The sequence below is a fragment of the Sus scrofa genome, chromosome 4 (genome assembly GCF_000003025.6).
Source record: "Sus scrofa isolate TJ Tabasco breed Duroc chromosome 4, Sscrofa11.1, whole genome shotgun sequence".
In the NCBI taxonomy this organism is placed as follows: Eukaryota; Metazoa; Chordata; class Mammalia; order Artiodactyla; family Suidae; genus Sus; species Sus scrofa.
In genome coordinates, this window is record NC_010446.5 from 51,406,374 (window position 1) to 51,430,617 (window position 24,244).

At 39.0% G+C, this 24,244-nt stretch overlaps 1 protein-coding gene across 4 annotated transcripts in view; it reads right to left on the reverse strand.

Moving 5' to 3' along the window:
* LOC100152714 (carbonic anhydrase 13) overlaps positions 382-24,244 on the reverse strand; it is a 62,217-nt gene continuing 38,354 nt past the window's right edge. For 3 of the 4 annotated variants that reach the window (XM_013996643.2, XM_001924462.6, XM_013996642.2), the window contains 4 exons: positions 17,485-17,580; positions 15,570-15,632; positions 14,893-15,048; positions 382-3,355 (listed from right to left, as the gene is read on the reverse strand). In XM_013996643.2, coding sequence (XP_013852097.1) covers positions 3,236-3,355; positions 14,893-15,048; positions 15,570-15,632; positions 17,485-17,580 — 435 coding nt within the window. In that variant the 3' untranslated portion in view covers positions 382-3,235. Of the gene's footprint in view, positions 3,356-13,447; positions 13,720-14,892; positions 15,049-15,569; positions 15,633-17,484; positions 17,581-24,244 lie in introns of all 4 variants that reach the window. The other variant, XR_002343230.1, reaches the window with a different exon arrangement.

Sequence of the window (24,244 nt, forward strand, 5' to 3'; positions counted from 1 at the left end):
AGGGACATTCTGTAAAATAACTGCCCCATAATCTTCAGAGGTTGCAAGATCATGAAAACCAAATAAAGACTTGGGCCCAAGAGACAGAAGGAGACACAACAATTAAATGGAAGACTTACCCTAGAGTGGCATAGGCAGTAATAATAAAGCAGTGTTAACCTCATGGTTGTTTTAGCTGTACTGTGGTTATATAGGATAATGTCCTAACTTGTGAAAATATACACTGAAGTTTGTGGGATGATGCAGTAACATGTTAGCAGCTTACTCTCAAATAATTCAGTTTTTGTGCTGTGTTTTCAATTTTTCTGTGAGTTTGAAATTATTTTCCAAAAAAAAAAAAGTGTGGAAATGTAATCCCATTCTTTGTCTTGCATCTACAAGTTCAAAGTTTGTCTCATTATCTTTATTGAGGTTGAATCCAATTTAAATTAAAATACAAAATGCTTGACAAATATACATCTAATACAGGTGGGAAGATATCTATGCTAGTATTTACAACTCTTTTGCCTTTTTAAAAGACAACAACTTTAGATAACACTTAGACCTTTTGCGTCTAAAAGATAAATTAGCAGACAATCTCCAAGGAAATCAGTACTGTGTGGATTTCTGCAGTCTGCTAAAGTCTGGACTGTAGCGGAGAACCAATGGAATACTGTAGAAGAAAGTTACCAGGTAGTAACTCTCATACAAGTAACTAGAATTCCCATCCTACAGCCTTCGAGATAGAGCAAATTACTTTCTCTGAGAAAACAGACTTCTTTCTCTGACTAGGATACTTCACAACATGTGTTTCCAAACTAAAGAAATGCCTTCCCATCCAAATAGGTGATTTTTTTTTTTTTTTTTTTTTTTTAGGGCCCCATGCAAGGCACATGGAAGTTCCCAGGCTAGGGGTTGAATGGGAGCTGTAGCCGCCTGCTTATGTATGCCACAGCCATAGCGACTCGGGACCCAAGCCACATCTGCGACCTACACCACAGCTCACGGCAATACTGGATCCTTAACCCACTGAGCAAGACCAGGGATCAAACCCAAGTCCCCATGGATACTAATCAGGTTTATTACCACTGAGTCATGATGGAAACTCCCAAACTGGTAATTTTTTTTTTTTTTTTAATTTTCTGTCTATGCCCCATGTCATGTGGAAGTTCTTGGGCCAAGGACTGAATCTGTACAGCCAGAGCTTCAGCAATGACAGTGCAGGATCCTTAATCCACTGAGCTACTGGAGAACTCCACAATACTGGTTTGTTGGTTTTTTTGTTTGTTTGTTTGTTTTCCACCCACATTCACAGCATACAGAAGTTCCCAGGCCATGGACTAAAGCCGAGCTGCAGCTGCGACCTATGCCACAACTGCAGCAATGTCAGACCCTTAACCCATAGCACCATAGCCATAACTCCAGTACTGGTATTGCTAAAACCATTAGAACTTCTGGTTACACAGGTATATTTAATAAGCATTCCTTTAAGAAAAAACAATTTTCAAGCAATAACTTGTGCTTTGTTACATGAACTTACAATGGATTTGACTGCAAGCAGCAAGATAATTACCAAAGACACAAAATAAAATTTTTAAATATTAAATTAATTAAATATTTAGAACACATCCATCTCCCGAAGGGCCTCAAGCTAGGTACTGGGAAAGGGAATGAAAACAAGAGGAGCTCTTGTCCTTAGGAGTTCATCTTAATGCAGCCATATATATCAATACATTATTAGGCAATTTACTGATAATCAGTTATCTTATCAAAAAGACATCACAGAATGTTTTCAAGTTTTTTTTTGTTTTTTTTTTTTTTGTTTTTTTAGCTTTTTAGGGCTGCACCTGAGGGATATGGAAGTTCCCAGGCTACGGGTCAAATCAGAGCTGCAGCTAGGGCCTATATCACAGCTACAGCAACACTGGATCCAAGCCTCATCTGCAACCTACAATGTAGCTTGTGGCAACGATGGATCCTTAACCCACTGAGCAAGACCAGGGATGGAACCCACATCCTCATGGACACAGTCAGGTTCTTAACCCAGTGATCCACAACTGGAACTCCTAGAAGTGTAGGAGTGCATGTATTCAGTTCTTAAATGTGGTTATTAAATTAATGCCTAGTGCCACTCCACTTGTACCAGAAAGAGTGAAAGGACCTCCCCACCTCCTTTACCAAAAACAAACAAAAATACACAAGAGATAATAGGTTAAAGTGAATATCAAGAGTCAACTTACAAAATTACTTGAGAGAAAGAGGGACATATATCAAAAGGGAGACAGGTGTTGCCATGGAAATGGCTTGAAGGGTTTGTGGACTGATTATATATATGAGACACAAGTTAACTCTTCCCCCACCAACTGACAAAACACTGACCTTCACAGGACTGTTCCATGCTCTGTTGCCAAAACACAGGGTATAATTAGGCAATCTATTCCTCATGTCCCTGGGCAGCTCTGCCAGCACTGGTATCTTGTAATCTGTTAGTTTCAAACAACATTAATGCCATAAATTGGCAACCACTGTGCTTGATCAATTATTATCCAATTTATCATTAACATTACCAAGTGAATGAGATATATGGCATAATTCATAAAAGTTTCTTTTCTGGGAAATTCCTCACCAAAATGGCATGGGCTATTTTTGAGCTGCAGAGAAGATGCTTTAATTTGCTATAACCTGCCCCCCATGCCTCTCATTTTGTTCATTTTATTAGAAGTATCCTGCAAAGAAGATACCTCTTTGCAACAAAACCCAAATGAAAATTCACCTTAAAAGGAAATATGATCTACATTTTACAAACTGGAATGACATCAAGATATTAAGCAGAATCACTTGAGTAGAAAAAGGTACCACAATCCTCTCATTCTGGGAATGAACTTAAGGTTTTTATCAAATATCACTGAGACATGACTGATCCGTCTCTATGCCAAGAGAAGATTTTAAATACAATTTGGGGTTTGTGATGCCCGCCCTGTTGTTACGCTTGATGAAGCAGATGTATTTCATGGGTTTCAATACAGACCCAATAATGTTTCCTGCTTGAACACCTGAGAGTGCGAATCTGAAACAGATGATTTAAATTCATTTGATTAAAAAGATCTTATTTTTTGTGTGTGTGGGCTGAAGCTGATAGCGACATGGAACCCATAAAGTAGAATTCTAGAAAAGAACTGTTAGTAGGGCTTTTTGCGTTTGCGTTGCTTTGCTCTCTCTCCGTAGACATGTTTGGAGCGCTCTACTGGTGACAACTTTAATGGAAAGAGGCTCTCACTTTCCGGCCCTTCAGAGGCTGTAGAGGACGGTGGTTGCTCAACAAAAAGGCTGCCTCTTCACCCTCCTTTGTACACAAGAGGGTACGGAATGTGGCCAACTGTTGAAGAAAAGAGAAGAGTTAGTTTTAGCAGAGACAGTCACGCCAATGTTAATGAATTGTCCTGCATAGAAAATTAAGATACATATAAGCTTTCTCCTACCAGGAACTAAACGTATTTCAGTGAAATTTTTCTATATTATGAGTCATACATCATAAAGCAACTCTCTCTCTGATTTTTTTTTTTTTTAACAGCCACACCTGCGGCATATGGAAGTTCCCAGGCTAGGGTTTGAATCGAAGCTACAAGCTGCCAGCCTACACCACAGCCACAGCAACATCACATCCAAGCCACATCTGCAAACTACACAACAGCTGATGGCAACACTAGATCCTTAACCCACTGAGGGAGGCCAGGGATCCAACCCACATCCTCACGGGCACTGTGTGGTCCTTAACCCACTGCACCACAATGGGCACTCCTGCTAAATGCTTACCACTATATCAATACCTGTAGATTCAAAAATTAAGTTTATAAGCATTCTTCATTTGAAGATTAATGTAATAAGAGGAAACAACATTTAGAATGTGGTTTATAAAAAGTACATATCTAGGAGTTCCCATTGTGGTGAACAGAAACGAACCCAACTAGGAACCATGAGGTTGAAGGTCTGATCTCTGGCCTCACTCAGTGGGTTAAGGATCCAGCATTGCCATGAGCTGTGGTATGGGTCACAGATGGCTCCAACTGGATCTCTAGCCTGGGAACCTTCATATGCCACAAGTGCGGCCCTAAAAAAAGAAAAAAGAAAAGAAAAAAGTACATATCTAGAAATCAGAGCCTGTCACCTACAAGGGCAAAATGAAACAGTGGAAATGGCCTTCCAAGCTGAATCCCAGTCCTGGTTCTGCCGCTAGTAAGCTGTGTGACCTTGGGAAAATCATTTATTGTCTTTAGTCTTTAGTTTGCTCATCTATGAAAGGAAGCACTGGAATAGATAACCTCAAATAAGTGTCATCCAGTCCTTGGAAATACACTGAACACTTTCAAGCCCTCCAACATAACACAGCCCAAACTGTCACAGGAACCATGCAGTATTCATCCTGCAGAATTTTCATCTTTTACTCATTGTTTTCCTTAAACAACGATTTTTCTCTCACCATGCTTGTGCCTTATAAACAACTAATTAGGAAAAAACCTAGGACCATTCAATCACAAATAATTTTTAAATATAATTTCAGTGGAGTTCCTATTGTAGCTCATCAGGTTAAGGTCACATTTTGTCTCTGTGAGGACGCAGGTTCAACCCGTGGCCTCCCTCATTGGGTTAAGGATCCAGTGTTGCCGCAAGCTGCAGTGCGGCTTAGATTTGGTGTTGCTGTGGCTGTGGCACAGACCCAAGCTGCACTCTGATTTGACCTCTGGTCCTGGAACTTCCATATGCTGTAGGTGTGGCCATAAAAAGAAAAATACATAAATAAATATAATTTAAGTGATATAGGCATATTTCTCAACAGAAGAGCTTTTTTATCACACACACAGTCACAAAATGCGTATTTACCTTACAAACTTCTTACAGTACACAAGAAAACACAAATTATTGGTAAACACATCACAAAATATAACCACTGCTAACATTAAGGAATATATCCTTCTAGATGTCTCTCTATGCATAAACACACATGCACGCAAGCTAGTGCACATTCTTGACATGTTTTATTGCAAAATAATCTCAACTATGCTTATTCTTTTGAAACGTTATTGTTTCACTTAGTAGAGATCCTTTGCTTGTCAGTAAATATAAATCTACATCAGTATTTTAACTGCTTAAAAGTTTTCTGTTGTAAGAAATTTTATAAATTATTTAGCAGTTCTTTGGTGATTTAATATTATTTTTTGAGACTAAGCACAGGGCTATAGTAATAAAATATAGATTGGGTAAATTACATGAATAATTTTACTGTCTCAAAAATGCTCACTAAAAACAGATGGCCATACTCATAAGTTTTTGGTGCCTGTTTTATTGTCTTGTTTCAGTAAGCACAAATTAGTAAACTGCTGAGAACAAGAGCCTTCACTCCCCAAGCTTTGCTAGTCACCTCAACAAAGAGTCAAAGAAATTCAGACTAAGACACATCAATTAGGTTTCCATCATCATCATCATTTACCTGAAGCGTAATATATTTCTCTTACAGTACTAGCCAGAATGGGAGGCAGAGGTGATGGAAGGCCTTCATAATAAATAGGCAATACTATTTTTTTTTTTTCTTTTTAGAGCCGCACCTGTGGCACACGGAAATTTCCAGGCTAGGGGATGAACTCCAGCTACATCCTCAAGCCTAAGCTACAGCCACAGCCACGCTGGATGCGAGCCAAGTCTGTGACCTACACCACAGCTCATGGCAATGCTGGATCCTTAACCCACTGTGGGGGGCCAGGGATTGAACCCACATACTAGTCAAGCTCTTAACCCACTGAGCTACAATGGTAACTCCTAAATAGGCAACACATTATAACCACGCTCTATGGAGAAAAGTTCAAGTATTATATGTAAGCAGCCATAGACTTCCACAAGTAATATTTATGGGAAGGATATATATGGGAAGTATATATATGGGAAGGATAAGACAAATATTTACCACTTGCTATTATTCATGTTTCATTAGACCAGATCATTATGGCTAAAGCCAGATGAGACTTCACTAATTCTCTGGTAAAGTCAAGCAGCAGAGGCTAATAAAATCTACCTCCAGAACCACAAGGAAGTCACACAGCCTTGTGCAGATCATGGTAATCCACGTCTATCTGGAGTGGCCACTCCAGGTGACTGTGCAGGAATCCTGAGTCCTGAATCAGGGCACTGACTCACAAGCCTCACCCAACACAACTAGCCTATGAGGGAAGACCTTGGCTTTATTTATCCCCCCCGGCCCCAGCTCCCTCTGACTCCTCTGCAAGTTGATCATGGTTCCCTACCTCTACAACATCTTAGCCTCATTAGTCTAGATCTTTCTCTGAACAGTCTGCTTATTTTGGTAAGAATCTCTGAACTTATCCCAATGGCTTATGAAACCTCTTCCCTTTTGGGTCTGGATCTTCCTCCCAGTCACTCAGCCCAGTTAGGTAGAACCTGCATCTGCTTAGATTGGCTTTTCCTGGCTTCGGTGTCCTCCGCCACCACACTGGCCTCAGAATACACACTCAACTGGCCTTTACCGGTCTCATGCCCTCCCTGGGCTCCTGGCTTCATTCAGGCAGAAAATCTGTCCTTCTGTCACTAAGGTTGACTCTGCATCTGCATAGTTCCCAGCAAGAATCTCTCCAGCTCAGGTTGAAAGCTGAAGTAGGTATGACCTGTTTTGCTGTTTTCTTTGGCTCTAATACTGTTAAGTTTAAATTTCTCCTCTAGTAAACCCAGTAAGCAGAAATGCCCTTTCGTAATATTTTGTAAACAGCTTCAATCTGTCACTCTAGTGCTCAAATGTCTTAAATAGCTCCCCTTTGACAAAAGAAGATTTACACTGCATATCTCATTTAATCCCCAAACCAGCCTATCAATAACACACCATTATCCCAATTTGAAAGATTAGGAACTTGAGGGACAGCCAGGAAGTTTCGATAAATACACCATCTGGCAAATCAGCCATGCACTAACCACAGTACTATACTGCACCTCTGTTTTCTTTTTTTCTTTTTCTTTTTTTCTATTTTCCCCTAATCTCTTCTTATTTACTTTTTATTATGGAAACTTTCAGGCATACACAAAGGTAGATAGAACAATATAAGAGACCATCATGCAGCTTCAACAGTCATCAACACATAGCCAATTTTGTTTCATCTATACCCTCACCCATTTTTCTCTCTCCACCTCTGAATTCTGGCCAAACTATATTATTTTAGAGCAATTCCAGATATCATATCATCTCAAGTATAAACATATAAACATTTCAAAATACAGCTCTAAAATATATAACATTTTGATGGAGTTCTCGTTGTGGAGCAGTGGGTAACAAATCCGACTAGGAACCATGAGGTTGTGGGTTTAACCCCTGGCCTTGCTCAGTGGGTTAAGGATCTGGCATTGCCATGAGCTGTGGTGTAGGTTGCAGATGCTGCTCAGATCCTGAGTTGCTGTGGCTCTGGCGTAGGCGGGTGGCTACAGTTCTGATTAGACCCCTAGCCTGGGAACCTCCATATGCTGCGGGAGCAGCCCTAGAAAAGGCAAAAAGACAATAATTAATTAATTAATTAATTAAAAATATATAACATTTTGAATACTATGAAGACCCAAAATGAACTTGTTAGCATGGCTTCTAAGCCTCTTGACCACCAATTAATCTTTCTCCAATTAATTAATCTTTCTAGATTATTTCCTATCACTTCCATACATGGCTGTACTGAGACTGGAGCTACTGCACAAAAAAAGAAAATCTGCAGTTCAAGCCCAGCAAGGAAAGGAAACACAAGGAAAGCAATACTCATCAGAGAAAAATAACAGACTCAGAATATCCACTTTGTATCATCTAGAATGTCATAAATAATTACTCAAGATATAAAGAATCGAGAAAATGAAATACATGCTCAAAGAAAGAAAAATCAATCAGGTCAGACCCAAGATGAACCAAATTTGGAACTTAAAGATTTTAAAGTGGCTACTTTAACTACTATGGGCTATATGAAGTTAAAGCATACTTTTAGTGCATGAGAAATCTCAGCAGAGTAATGGGAAGTCTCAGCAGAGAAACAGAAATAATAAAAGAGAATCAAATGGAAATTTTAGAGCTAAAAATATAATTTCTAAAACAAAAAACTGGGAGTTCCCTGATGGCCCAGTGGTTAGGATTCAGCATTTCCACTGCTGCAGCCCCAGGTTCAATACATGATCTGAGATCCCACATCAAGCTGCTGCATGCCATGGCCAAAAAATAAAAATAAAAAATAAATTTAAAGATAAATAAAAATTCACTGGATAGAATTAACCAATTGACATGACAAAGGAAAGAGCAAATGAACTTGAATACAGGTCAACAGAAATTATCCACAGTAAGAACAGAGATTTTAAAAAGAGTTAAAACTATCAGAGCATCAGGGAGACCTGTTAGATGTTATTAAAAGATCAAACATTTGTGTAATTAAAATATCAGATATGGAAGAAACCTACACGTCCAAAAATAGTTGAATGGATAAAGAAGATATGGTACATATACACAATGGAATATTACTTGGCCATAAAAAAGAATGAAATTTTGCCATTTGCAACAATATGGATAGACCTAGGGGGTATTATGCTTAGTAAAATTATTCAGAGAAAGAAGAATATTGCATGTTTTCACTTATATGTAGAATCTAAAAAATGAAACAAATGAACAAATGCAACAAAATGGAAACAGACTCACAGATACAGGGAACAAACTAGTGGTTACCAGAAGGGAGAGGGTTGGGGATAGGCAATACGGGTTAAGGTGACGAGAAGTACAAACTACATGGTATAAAATAAAGAAGTTACAGGATGTAATGTACAACACAGGGAAATATAGCCAATACTTTACAATAACTTTATATATAATCACTATGCTGTAACTTGAAACTGATATAATACTGTACGTCACCTATACTTCAATTTAAAAAAATGAATATCAGAAGGACAGGAAAGATAATAGGGTAGAGCCTTCACAAGAAAATTGATTCATAAATATAGAAGACTTAAATGTAAGAGCTAAAACTATTAAAGTAGGGAAAATATTTTGTGGTTATAGTTAGGCAAAGCTTTTTTTATTATTATTATTTTTTTTTTTTTGGTCTTTTTCTAGGTCTGCATGTGTGGCATATGGAGGTTCCCAGGCTGGGGGTCTAATCAGAGCTGTAGCCACAAAAATGTGGGATCCAAGCCTCATCTGCAACATACACCACAGCTCACGGCAATGCCAGATCTTTAACCCACTGAGCAAGGCCAGGGATCGAACCTGCAACCTCATGGTTCCTAGTTGGATTTGTTAACCACTGAGCCACAATGGGAACTCCTAGGCAAAGCTTTCTTAAATAGGATACCAAAAGTACAAACTATAAAAGATAAAGTGATAAAATTAACTTAATCAAAATTAAGAACTTTTTCTAACTTTTGCTCTTCAAACGACACAGTAAGGGGAGTTCCTGTCGTGGCTCAGCAGTAATGAACCCAACTAATATCCATGAGGATGTGATTTCGATCCCTGGTCTCAATCAGTGGGTTAAGGATCTGTTCTTGCTGTGCGCTATGGTGTAAGTCACAGACATGGCTTGGATCCCTAGTTGCTGTGCCTGTGGCATAGGCCTACAGCTGCAGTTCTGATTCAACACCTTGCCTAGAAACTTCCATATGCCTTGGGTTTGGCCCTAAAAAAACAAACAAAAAAAGACATAGTAAGTAAATAAATAAATAAAGCAAACCACAGACTGAGAGAAAACTTTTGCAAAGCATATGTTGAAAAAAGGGCTTTTACCCAGATTTTATTTTAAAAAATCTCTTGTAACTCATAATGAGAAGACAAATAGCCCAATTTAAAAATGAACAGGTGGTCCCTGACATCTCAGCAGGTTAATGATCCAGTGCTGTCACTGCTGTGGCTTGGGTCCCAGCTGTGGCATGGGTTTGATCTCTGGCCCAAGAATTTTTGCATGCCATGGGCACAGCCAAACAAACAAACAAAAGGCAAACATAAAACAATTTTTTTTTCTTTTCTTTTCCTTCTTTGGCCACACTTGTGGCATGCAAAGTTGCCAGACCAGGGATCAAGCCCATACCACAGGAGCCACCAGAGCCACTGCAGTGACACTGGATTCTTAACCCACTTAGCCACAAGAGAACTCTTCAAACAAATTTTTATTTATTTAATTATTTATTTATTTATTTTTGTCTTTTTAGGACCTCATTACTTGCAGCATATGGAGGTTCCCAGGCTAGGAGTAGAATCAGAGATATAGCTGCCAGCCTATGCCACAGCCATAGCAACACAGGATCTGAACCGCATCTGTGACCTATACCACAGCTCATGGCAACTCCAGATCCATAACCCACGGAAAAAAGTCAGGATCCAACCCACATCCTCGTGGCTCCAAGTTGGGTTCGTTAACCACTAATCTACAACAGGAACTCCAAAGCAAATTTTTTAAAAATGAAGATGAAAACGGACAAATGATTTGAACAGCTATTTCAGAAGATACATGCATAGCCAATAAGCATATGAAACAATGCTTAACATCACTAGTCCTCAGATAAATGCAAATTAAAAGTCACACATACTCACTAGAATGGCTAAAAGTTAAAAAATTTAAAAGACTGACAAAGCCAAGTCCTGACAAGGATATAGAGCTACTACAAATCTCATACCCTGCTGGTAAGGATAGAAAATGGAACAATCACATTAGAAAACAATATGGCCCTTAGCTTATAAATGTAAACATGAATTTACCATATGACCTAAGATATCCAGTGCTAGGTATTGCCACAAAAATGAAAATATGTGCCCACACAAAAGTGTGTAGGCCAACTATTCCTCACATCCAATTATGGACAGTTATGATTCATAATAGTCCGAAACTGGAAGCAACCCAAATGTCTAATCAGTTAGTGAACAGATAAAAAATAATATGGTATCCATACCATAAATATTACTTGGTAACAAAAATGAAATTGACAAATCTTTAAAACATTATGCTAAGTAAGAAGTCAAACACAAAAGTCTATGCTACTGTAAATATTCCATTTAAATGAAATTCTGAAAAAACATTCTAGTGATAGCATTCAGTGGTTTCCTGGGGCCATGGGTGGGAAAGAAAATGGAATACAAAGGGACAGGAAACTTTTTCAGCCAAGAAATCTACTCTTTTTTTTTTTTTTTTTTTTTTTTTTAATGGCGGCACCTGCTGCATATGGAAGTTCCTGGGCCTGGGATTGAATCCACGCCACAGTTTCAGCAATGCTGGATCCTTTAACACACTGTGCCAGACTGGGGATCCAACCCAGGCCTCTGCAGCAACATAAGCTGCTGCAGTTGGATCCTTAACCCACTGTACCAGAGGGAACTCCGGTTCTATTCTTATCTTGATTGCAGTGATTGTTGCATGGCAATATAAAAATAACCAAAATCAATGGTACACTAAAATTCATGAATTTTATTAATCTTTAATCACTTACTCATTTATCATAATAAATGAAAAAGAGAATTTGGGGGGGAGAAAAAAAGAGCACAGAATAAAAGACAAATATTCTGCACATTGAATATTTGAGCTGCTGAGTAAACCAATTTAGAAAATCTGGGATGAACCAAAAAGACTTGGCAAGAAAAGTCAGTCTTTCAAAGAAAATGATATCTCTATTATCATAAGTACAAAAAAAAAAAAAAAAAACAGTATATCTGTTTACTGGCCTGGCAGTTAAATAAAGCATTTCAGTAAATGACTCTAGGAAGGAAAATGGATTTGAATCAAGAAAGAGAAAATGAAAACCATCTGATTTGTCTTTTAGGTCAAACAGCGACTTGGCAAGAAATACCAGCAGGAGAAAATCTTAAAAAAAATTGACACCAACTTACTAAAAAAAAGAATTTAATCTTCATAGCTAGTAACATTATATGGTGGAAGATGAAAGTAAATAAAAGCAGTTTTTTCCAATGACTTCAAAAATAAAGAGCTGCTAAAAGAGTAAGATTAAAAATTGTCTTTTGAAAAGTAACTCAAGTCAATGGTACACACAAAAGACATCTTCATTTTTATATCAAAGAGCTAAAAAACAAAATAATCTTCTCTCTCATGTTTTGGATTTTTAAAATATGCTTTTTATTTTAGAACACTTTTGGATGTACAGAATTATTGCTAAGATAGAATAATTAGTTCTCATATACCTAAACACTCTGTTTCCCCTGTTAATACCATCTTGCATTAGTATGGTACATTTTTCACAATTGGTAAAACAATATTAATGTCATCATTAACTGAAGTCCACCCTTTATTTAGATTTCCTTTATGTCAAGTTTTTTCTGTTCCAGGATCCTATCAGGAAACAGCATCATATTTAGTTGCTATGTCTCCTTGAGGATTTTGGATTATGACAATTTCTCTGACTTACCTTGTTTTTGATGATCTTGACAGTTTTGAGGACTACTGATCAGGTATTTTGAGAAAGTTCCACATTGGGCATTGTCTGACACTTTTCCCATGGTTAGAATGAGATTGAACTTTTAAGATATCTTTTGCTTCATTCTTTAAATCTTAAAATCACCATGATAATTTGGATTATTAAGATATTATAATCATAATAATTTGTATTAAGGTATAGTCATTGTAACAATTTGGATTATTACTTTGGATTATTAATCATTTCAACTTAAATAAAAATGAAAACTTCTAAAAGTATTCCTGGAGTTCCCACCATGACTCAGTGGAAAAGAATCTGACTAGTATCCATGAGGATGCAGGTTCGATCCCTGGCCTGGCTCAGTGGGTTAAGGATCCGGCGTTGCCATGAGCTGTGGTGCAGACTGCAAACGTGGCTCAGATCCCACATTGCTGTGGCTATTGTAGAGGCCAGTGGCTACAGCTCTGACTTCATCCCCAGCCTGGAAACCTCCGTATGCCACAGGTGCAGCTCTAAAAAGCCAAAAAAAAAAAAAAAAAAAGTATTTAAGTGAGTGCCATCACACTACAGTTCTAAAGTACTGTTATTATTTTATATACCTCACTGTATAAGAAGCACATTAATAGTTAATATTAATGAATATAGTAGTGAATCTACAGATAGGCAGTCATTCCCAAACTTGCAGGGAATTATTTTTGATTAACAGGGATTATTTTTGATTAGGTTAACTTGATGTATTTTAAGTAACTAAAAACATATTTTGATATAGTCTCTTCCAAATCATAGGTAGATTGAAAAAAAAGTTATTTTCCAACAAGCTTTTAATAATAAAGATATTCTTGAAATATGAGAAAAAAACATGAACCCCTTTTTATGACTACCTTGATGTTATAACTTATTAACTCTTACTATTAACCTGTTCAAATTTAATCAAGGAATGTAAAAGTAAACAATTTAGCACAAAAAGGGGAGAAAAATGAAATCCATTACAAGGCCACTGATTCCGTTGACAGGTCATTTTTCTCATGATGCAACTCACCTTATAATGATGGAAAAAATTCACAGGAATTTCTGTGTCAGTCAAGTTCTGGATTTCTACCCAGACTTTTATAAAATGCTTTTATAAAATGCTTTAATATGCCTTCGATTATTATTTGGCTTTCAGCCTAAAGAGAAGATCAACAGATGTTGAATGTGTTCAACACCCCAAGGGGAAAAGTTACTGATAGGACCTTCGTAAAGGGGAAGCAGTTCTAAGCTTGGACTGGGTGAAAGATATAAACAGGCAGATGGGCCAGCCCGGAACAGAAGCTGCAAAAAAAAAAAAAAAAAAAAAAAAAAAAAAAAAAAAAAAAAAAAAAAAAAAAAAATGCAGCTCTTGCTAAGATTGCTTTGCTAAGATTTCATAGCACAAAATTATAAAATGAAAACAAGAACAACACCCATTAGACACAGCATTCCAGAGCACACGGCATCCACCTGGCAGGTGGGTAATATGGTCAGTTCACAGCTCTGACCAGAGTTTCTGGGCCTCAGAGATATGCAGCCTGCTCAGCCAACCATGAGGACAAAAGCATTTATCAGAAGAACGAGTGAGGAAATACCTTCACAAGGAGAGCATAGGAGACCACCCACAGCCTCTTAGCAAATGCTTAAACGCTCTCAGGCAGCTTGACAAAAGTTTTGTCAACAAAAGATCAGACTTCTTAAATTTAATAAGTACACACGTTTCTTAGCGTGCTATGCTTCTGGCTGTTCTCACCGTTTACTCTCTGGATGTGAAATCTACTGGGGGAGCAGGTCCAGGACCAAGCTCAAAAAGGAGAATGTCACCTTTTAGGACTAGCCTCTCTCCTGATTTTCCTGTTTGTATTCCATTCTGTTAATATCGCAGACTACACAAAAGGAAACGAGTAGAGCCCTTAAAGTGGCACCTGACTTTCACCTGTGCCTGTTTGCCCTTTACATTTTTAAGAAATGGTCAAGAAATCATCTAATCAGAGATGTCAAATAAGAAAGGGACACAAATCTCGTCTGGTCCAACTGATCCACCTGATTAATAAAGGGAAAACACAGACTTTAAAACAACAGAATAATTAATAGGGCAGGGCTAAAAAAAAAAAAAAAAAAAAAAAAGCAATTTGAGTTCCCGTCATGGCACAGCTGAAACAAATCCGATTAGGAACCATGAGGATACAGGCTCAATCCCTAGCCTCACTCAGTGGGTTAAAGATCTGGTGTTGCCCGTGAGCTATCATGTAGGTCGCAGATGCACCTCAGATCCTGTGTTGCTGCGGTATGGTGTAGGCTGGCAGCTGTAACTGCAATTTGACGACTAGCCTGGGAACCTCCATATGTGGTGGGTGTGGCCCTAAAAACAAAAAGACAAAAAAATAAAATAAAAATTAAAAAATTAAAAAATAAAGCAAGACCTAGCCCAGTTTCCTCTAGTGAATCGGGATCAACATAGAAGAAGAGATATACCTGCTGAGAGCTGATGTTTATAGGTTGTTTTAAAATGATCCAGGTGACACTCTCGAGAAGAGGTGGGACTGTAAGGGAACCAGGATATGTCCAATAATCCCAGGATGGAGGAAGCAGAGATAATGGATCAAAATTCGTGAACCGAGTTTGTTTACCCTGAGGAAGAAAAGAGAATTCTTACAAATTACAATAGGAAATCTTTACATGGATCTTCAAACAAACAAACACATCCACTGAAATATTATTTCACTGGAATTCTGTAATTCATGGAGTTATTGAGTATTTGCCTTTTGCTTCTTAAAAATAAAGCATTTACCTTAATCTTAAAATTATAGATGAAGCAGCACATCATCTAGATTAATTTAAGAAGCAAAAGATTTATTTTTTAATATGAGTGGTCTTTAAAATGTGTTGCAACTAGAGCCTTATTCTGCAAAACTTCAATAAAAGAAACTATGCATAAAGAGATCTATTCATGATTGTCTTAGATAATTTAAGACTCCATAATTTTCAAAAGATAAGTGGTAATAAATTACTTTGGCCCTATTGGTCAAGTATTTTACAAACCTGCTTCAAAGCCGGCAGCATATGCTATGTCCAAGCTTTTTTAAAAGATAGGAGAACTCAGGAGAAAATAAGGAAAACATTAGACATCAGCAAATAGTAATTGATTTTACCTTTTCTTTAATGGAATCCAAAATATCAGTAATCTTTTGCAGTTGAGAATTATGCTCACCAATCTGAAAACACGAAATTTCAGAAGAAATGGTTACTGCAGCATATCAGGTCTGAATCACTCCATTTCGTCACTCTTTTAAAATTCTTTTTTCATAAAACCTAAGCCAGCCCAGAACAAACACTGATTGTTCCATAATGAGGCTCTCTTTCACCTGCCAGCCTTATCATACCAGAAAAATCTAAACAACAAGATAATATTACAGGGCTCCTTAGCTGAACTATAACTTTGATTCCAAAGCTAGCAGTAACAGCTTCCTATTTACTTGGCTTTATAAATGTTTAGGATATAGGTTCTCTTGATAGGAACTTTGCTTAGGAAACTCTTACATAACACCTGCACTATTAAACCAGATGTGACGCATACCCTAGATACAAATTAACTCTTATGACATCAAAACCTTAGAGGAAAACATCTCCCGCTTTCAGCCTCAAATGATATGAGGTCCCAAATCAAGGTAATAAAGCATCATGAGGAGAATCCTTCAGAAAAAGATATGTGCCTCTTTTCATTATTTGAAGTTGTCCTGAATCCATCTGAGGGTTTTAAGTCCCTCAGGATTAAAGTATAATGTCTTGCCCTACTTGGATATTATAACCACCCCCAGACTTGGTGACCAAAAAAAGGAGCTGCTGCCATGCATGACAGTCTCTGCTCCACGCCTCCCCCAGCCGCAGTGCAACAAGTTAAAACCTCACACACACAGTTGGTGGAGTAATGAAAGCACACGCCCTAAAGAATGTGGTTGCAGTGGGAGTCCGGCAGCCCAATCCACCCACAGGTATTACGACAGCAATACCTGTCTGACCACATGTGAATATCATACAAAGGAAAATATGACAAAATATTTTAAAATGGTCAGAGTGTCTGGGATAGCCAACCACTGTGGTCAAACTAGTGCATCAAGAATCAGGAACTTTGAACTTTACCCTCTCCTGTATTTCCAGATACTGAACAATCAGGAAGAGATTTTCTTCTCAAGATCTCAGTTGTTGGAGTTTCCGTCGTGGCACAGTGGTTAACGAATCCGACTAGGAGCCATGAGGTTGCTGGTTCCATCCCTGGCCTTGCTCAGTGGGTTAAGAATCCAGTGTTGCCATGAGCTGTGGCATAGGCCAGCAGTTACAGCTCCTATTAGACCCCTAGCCTGGGAACCTCCATATGCCCTGGGAGTGACTCAAGAAAAGGCAAAAAGACCAAAAAAACACAAACAAACAAAAACAAAACAAAACAAAATCTCTCAATTGTTTCTTCTGCTACACTCATTGTTGCTACAGCTGCATTTGCTATTCACATAAAAATGATCAATGGACCATAAGAGGAATAAGACAATGCTCCTAGGGTAGTTTTGGGCCCTTAAATGTACCATGAATGAACAGTGTAATATTTATTTCAAAAGGAAACATTAAACCTAAAAGTTTTTAATATTTATTTCCAAAGAACACATTAGGGAGTTCCTTGTTGGCCTAGTGGTTAAGGATGTGGCATTGCCACTGCTGTGGCGCAGGTTTGATCCCTGGCCTGGGAACCTCTGCATACCACAGGCATGGCAAAATGAAAGAAAGAAAGAAAGAAAGAAAGAAAAGAAAGAAAGAAAGAAAGAAAGAAAGAAAGGAAGGAAGGAAGGAAGGAAGGAAAGAAAGGAAGAAGGAAAGAAAGAAAGGAAGAAGGAAAGAAAGAAAGGAAGAAGGAAAGAAAGAAAGAGAGAGAATAAGAAGAAAAAATTAAAAAAAAAAAAAACACATTAACATAGGCCTAGTTAACTATTAAAAACGTTAGGATGTCTACTCCATAACCGAAACTCTTTATCCAACATAGTGGACTAATAATTCAAAATGAAATCTGTGGATTCTCACCTGCAAAAATACCCCCAAGACAGCCAGTCCATCTGGTTCATGAGCTGCCTCAACAAAGCTGGGGTATTTGTCTGAATTCCAATGAACAACATGGAGCTGAAAGGGAGGAACACAACACTATTAAATGCTATTTTTTAAAACATTCTGAAAAACATAGATGCAAATAAAACATGTATGTAGACCTTCTGGTGCTATGTGTTTATATGTACAATGTATTCTTCACAAGAACCTTGGATGGAATTCTCTTGTTTACTTTTACCTAAAAACTAAAGTAGGAGTTCCTACTCCTACTTTAAAAACTAAAGTAGGGAGTTCCCATACAGCGGAAACAAATCTGACTAGGAACCATGAGGTTGCAGGTTCATTCCCACTCGCTCAGTGGGTTAAGGATCCAGCATTGCTGTGAGCTGTGGTAAGGTCACAGATGCGGCTCGGATCCCAAGTTGCTGTGGCTGTGGCGTAGGCCAGCAGCTGTGGCTCTGATTAGACCCCTAGCCTGGGAACCTCTATATGCTGCATGTGCAGCCCTAAAAAGTAAAATAAATAAAAATAAAAATAAAAACTAAAGTATACAAGTAAAGGACCATGTCACTTAGCTGGTCTGTGTAATACTCTGCCGAAGTCCATATCACTAAAAGGCTCTGGAGCATCCAGCTATTCCTCCCAAGTGACTTGGACTCCTCTGTGTCCCCAGACGGGACTGCAGTTGTGCAGCCTTCACTCAGATTCCAGCTGGTGGCAGAGTTCAAGACAGAGCTCAAGCTCAGGGGCAGGTGGAGAAGTCACACCTCACACAATATGTATTTGGGGATAATCCTGCTGCTGAGGACAATGCTAGCTATTTCTGGAACTGCCTCATCCAATTTCATCACTATAGTATAAGACTTTTTAAGGCTTGAAAATATGAATTCTCCTTTAGAGTAAATATTGTTAGTAGTATTTACACATTTCCTATCTTCTATGAATATGTTCAGAGTCTTTGCTGAGAGCAAGTTTGAAGAGGGAAAAAGAGTCTTCAAGGTCTTACAACCAGAGGTATCTAAGGAAGAAAATGAGAGGCAGGCAGTGCTACTGACGAGGGGGAAAGGGAAAGAAGGGAGAGACAAGGACCTGGAACGCTAGAAAACAGGCTTCACCCACTTCACAACTCTACCTCACGCAAGTGTCCTAAAAATCCTACCATCGTAAACAGTGCAGTATCCCAACACACTAACAACTGTGAAGGATTGTAGAAGAACAATATGGCAGAAAGCCACTCTTGGAGGGTTTTCATTCTGGGTGAAGAGAAGGACAAACATAGATAGAAGCCAGAGGGCAATGCAGGCACCCAAATGGCTTGGCCAAGATCATGATCCGGCCATGCTGCCCAAGGAGGAATGACCTCAGAGAAGATCTCTGCAAATGAATCCTTTTGTTTTGCTTATTTGTTTTTGCTCATTTTCCACGAAAAGACAGTTTGTTTTATCCAGATCTATGTCTTTGTCAGTCACGGAACTTACTGCTTTTTACAAAGCATTATCATCTCACTTTGGCACCTCAGGGAGGAAGCACTTACTTATGAAGGGTTTCATGCACACATCACCTTTTTGGCTGACTGTTACAGCAAGAATTTAGTGTCTTGAAATGAATGTTTTTAACCCTTCCTTTAAATAGAACTTCACATCTCACAGGCCACTAATATGGAAGAATTTATAGACAAATGTGAATGACTATAAACTGTGAACAATCAAACTATAAAATAGTACCAGCCACAGACAATCAAGTAAGACTGAAACACCCAGACAGAAAATATGAAAGTGGAGTTCTCATTGTGGCACAATAGGATTGGCAGTGTCTCTGCAGCACTGGGATGTAGGTTCAATCCCTGGCCCAGCACAGTGGGTTAAAAATCCGGTATTGCCTCAGCTGTGGCTTAGGTCAAAACTGTGGCTCAGATCCAATCCCTGGCCTGGGAACTCCACATGCCACGGGGTAACCAGAAAAGAAAAAAAAATAAAATAAAATACAAAAGTGGATTTTTTTTAAACCACAAAGCATTTGCCTTTGTTGTTACTCATCCAGGACATGTATATACATATTTGGATACCAATATAATAGTTAACATACATCATATTATATTCTACATTTTCAGTTAACCTTCAATGTTATTTCCTGATTGAGGCTAGTTTTTGCAATAATGTTTACAACTCTATAAAAATACAAAGTGTCTAACTGATCAACACTATTTTTTTTTTTTTGGCTGCACCCACAGCATATAACATTGCTACTATTAACATTGAGGTGCACATCTTTTTTTGAATTAGAGTTATTGTCCTTTCCAGATGTATGCCCAGCAGTGAGACTGCAAGACCACATGGTAGCTCTATTTTTAGTTTTTTGAGGAACCTCCATACTGTTTTTCACAGTGGCTGCACAATTTATATCCCCACCAAGAGTGCAGTTCCCTTTTCCAGAAGCACATTCTTGTGGTGCCATGTTTCAGCTGATGTGAGATAGTTGGGGGAGGAACAAAACCTGAAACCAGTGGATGACGAAACCAAGTTTACTTGGATCACATGAGACAGATGATGTTCCACTGGAAGGGAGGGGCAGAAAAGTACACTAAAGTTGCTTCAAATGTCTCTGTGCCAAAATAGCAGTTCGCTTAGTAAGAGATGAGACCAAAGAGATAAAAAGACATGAATGCCCTTTTTAGGTCCACAATGAAAACTGATTGGAAAATGAGATATGTAACTAAAAAGACATGAGTCTATATATCTTTCCACTGATTAAAAAACAACCATTAGAAATATGGGAAACTAGGAATTCCCGTCGTGGCGCAGCAGAAACAAATCCAGCTAGGAACCATGAGGTTGCAGGATCGATCCCTGGCCTCGCTCAGTGGGTTAAGAATTCAGCATTGCCATGAGCTGTGCTGTAGGTCACAGACGTGGCTTGGATCCGGTGTTGATGTGGCTGTGGTATAGGCTGGCAGATTGGACCTATAACCTGAGAATCTCCATGTGCTGAGTGCAGCCCTAAAAAGCAAAAAAAGAAAAAAGAAATATTATGGGAAATTAAAGCAAAAAAAAAAAATCTTTTTTTTTTTTTTTTTTTTGAAACAAGTCCTCTCTCCCACGCATCTTGCTTAACTGGCAGCAATAATCTTCAGAGCAACCAATATCACCTTTATTAGCATTTCTACTTGAACTAAAACTCAAACAACAAACTCACATTTCCTAACAGTGACACCCACAGTGAACCGAGCTGAATGACAAAGAGTTATTGTAGCTACTGCAAAAATGGAATTGATGATTCTTCCCTACTGGAAAGATTTTCTAAATAACAGTATTATTCAACTCTAGCATTTTTAAAATCCATTCTTTCAATACATAAAATATGCTTAGGAACTCCTGCTGTGGCACAGTGGCGTAAGAATCCAACCAGGAATTTCTGTTATGGCTCAGCGGATTAAGAACCAGACATAGTGCCCCTGAGGATTCAGGTTTGATCCCTGGCCTCGATCAGCAGCTTCAGGATCCAGCATTGCCTGAAGCTGTGGCCTAGGTCAAGGATGCAGCTCAGATCTGGCGTTGCTGTGGCTGCAGCATAGGTCACAGCTGTGGCTCAGGTTCAATCCCCAGTCCAGGAACTTCCATATGCCATGGGTGTGACCATAGAAAAATAAAATATGTGTAGTATGCCAAAAGTCACCATTAATGCTGAAATTATAATTTACTATCAACTACATATTTAACATGTTTATCTATTAAAAAAAGGCTAATGGTACACTGCATATTTGGAGCTTCAGCTAATTACCATTTATACCAAATATATAATAACTCTTGGGATAAAGTCTTTCATGATTTACATTACTTTAATCTCTATAATGTCACAAATCATTAGATTAGGCCCCAAATTAAATTTTTATAGGTTAAGCTTCAAACGGCTTTTTCCTTTCATTTTTTTTTTCTTTGTATTTCTGTTCTTTTAAGAGGACACACCTTGATGACAGTCCTGAAGTTAAGTACAAAAGTAGCTGGAAAAACTAAATAATCCCTTGAAAGGCAAATGATAGACAAATAATCACGTCTATAGCCAAGAGCAAAGAGGTCTTTTTGAACCTGAAACCAAATGCAAATGACTCCCAAATGCCTCCCTTTCCAGCCCTGACTTCTTCTTTACACTCCAGATTTGTATCCAATGGCCTACTTGAATGTGAGCCTAGAATATTGATAGGTGTCTCCAACTTAACATGCCCAAACAGATAGTTAATTCTTCTCTGCTCCCTGCTCCTCCCTGGACTTTCCCACCTCAGCAAATGGCACAACCACCCTCACAGTTGCTCAAGCCAAAATCTAAGAGTGTTTTTAGATTCCTCTTTTTCCCTTCTTCAGCCTTGACATCAACATCCTTCTCCTTGGCAAGTCTCATGGATTGTGCCTCCCAAACATACCATGCATCTAGCATTCTTTTATCTCTACTAGCCCATAGTATAAATCACCCTCATGGCTCACGTGAACGACTTTCATGACCTAGATTGTCTCCCTACTTCAGTGTTTGTCCAACCTCCTCAGCACACAAAATATAAAGCAGAACATGCTGTTGCCCTACTGAGAAACTTCCATTGTCTTTGTTCTGTTACATGAAGGATAAACTCCAAACTGCTCACCAAGCCCCCCAAAGCCCAATGTGGGGTGGCCCCTGCCTGCCTCTCTAGAACATGGCTTATAATATCTTCTCCCTTGATAATCTGATCCTAGAAGCCAACATCTTTCTCTCCCTGAACATGGAAACCTCATTTCTGCCTGCTCTTCCCACTTAGTGGAAAGATCTCCCTAGGCTTCCTCAGAGTGGCTTCCTCTGATCATTCAGTCTCAATTCACATGTTATCTCAAGGCACTTTTCTTTTTTTTTAATTTTTCGGCCACACGCATGGCATATGGAAGTTCCCAGGCCACAGATTGAACCAGCATGTCACAGAGACAAGCTGGATCATTAACCCACTGCACCACAGCAGGAACTTCTCAAAGAGGCCTTTCTTAACCAGTCAGTCCTTCTACCAGAGCACATGGTACTATTCCTATCAAAGAACTTACCTCACATCATTTATTTATTTGTTTATTGTTGACCTCCAGCCCAACCCTGAGATCTGTGTCAGATTTTCTCTTCCTCCAGGAACATTCTTATTTCAGGTCAGAAACACTGACACCTCCCCTCCCTCATCCTCAACCCCAATCAATCAACAAATCCCACTAATGCTGCACTTCCAGGCGGCCAGCCCTCCGACTGCACTATCATCTATTAGTTGGAACTTCCCCCAAAGCCTCCTTTCTGGTTCCCCTTATCCATGCCTGCTTCAACCCAATTTATTCTCAGTCAAACTGAAGCTTGAATGATGCTTTCAAATCACAAATATCATCACTTTCCAATTGAAGGCAAATCTGTGGCTTCCTGTTGCACTTAAAATAAACTTCACAATCCTTATGATTTAGATTAGTAAGATCACACCCCTCCAGACTCTCTGACTTTGCCCCTGACAACTCACCCTTTGTTCTACATGCTGTTCTTCAAATGTGATACTCTTCCCCACCCCCAGTCTTCACACATGATTCTATGCAGGTGTCTCTTCCCTTTGCCTGGCTCACTCCTGCTCCTCCTGCAGGCTTGGGGTTAAAGGCTTTTTCACAAGGAAGTGTTCTCTGACTCATCCTATTCCTTCCTAGTACTCCCTTCAGGATGAGCACGAGTAAGCCAGGCCAAGGCTGGACACACTAGAACCTCAAGGAATTCTTAAGAGAATGAATGAATGTATGCATGCATGAACAAATGAAATAAGGAACAGCCTTAGGGAGTTCCTTGGTGGCCTAGCAGGTTAAGGGCCTGGCGTTTTCACTGTTGCTGCTCAGGTTGCTGCTATGGCATGGGTTTGATCCCTGACCTGGGAACTTCCACATGCTGCAGGTGTGGAAGGAAGGAAGAGTTCCCATCATGGCTCAGTGGAAATGAATCTGATTAATGTCCATGAGGATGCAGGTTGGATCCCTGGCCTTGCTCAGTGGGTTAAGGATCCAATGTTGCCATGAGCTGTGGTACAGGTCACAGACACAGCTTGGATCCCAGGTTGCTGTGTCTGTGGCCTAGGCCGGCAGCCATAGTTCTGATTCAACCCCTAGCCTGGGAACCTCCATATGCCTCCGTTGCTGCCCTAAAAAAAAAAAGACAAAGAAAGTAAGAAAGAGAGGGAGGGAGGAGGGAGGAAGGAAGGAAGGAGTCTTAAATACACACAATAGTATGAAATTCCAGTCAAGACAGAAAATCTACAAGATGGCCCTTGCTCTGCAAGTCAGGACTCTGAGCCTCTGGCAAATTTCAGGACACGAGGCCCCTTTCAGGAACCCACTTTCCCACTCAGTGTCAACCTCTCTGAGGGTTTACTTTCAAGTTTATGAACCTGGAAGGTGTAACCATAAAGCAAAGAGAGCAATTTTCCTGAGATGCTTAGGAAAATTACAAGGCAGTGATCCAAAGCCAGCTTTTAAGCCCCACAAAGCTTTTGAGATTTAGGACAACACATCAGATTTTAGAATACAAAACTTTAGGAAGTAAACATGAAAACTGTTCAGTAGGTGATATAAACTGAGATGCCATACAGATTCTAGAGTTTTGCTTTCCATATTCTTTTTTTTTTTAACTAATAGAGAAAAAATATATTCATCAGCATTTTGAGATACAGTGTACACATAAGAAAAAAATCCATGCATTGATGTGGATTTTTATG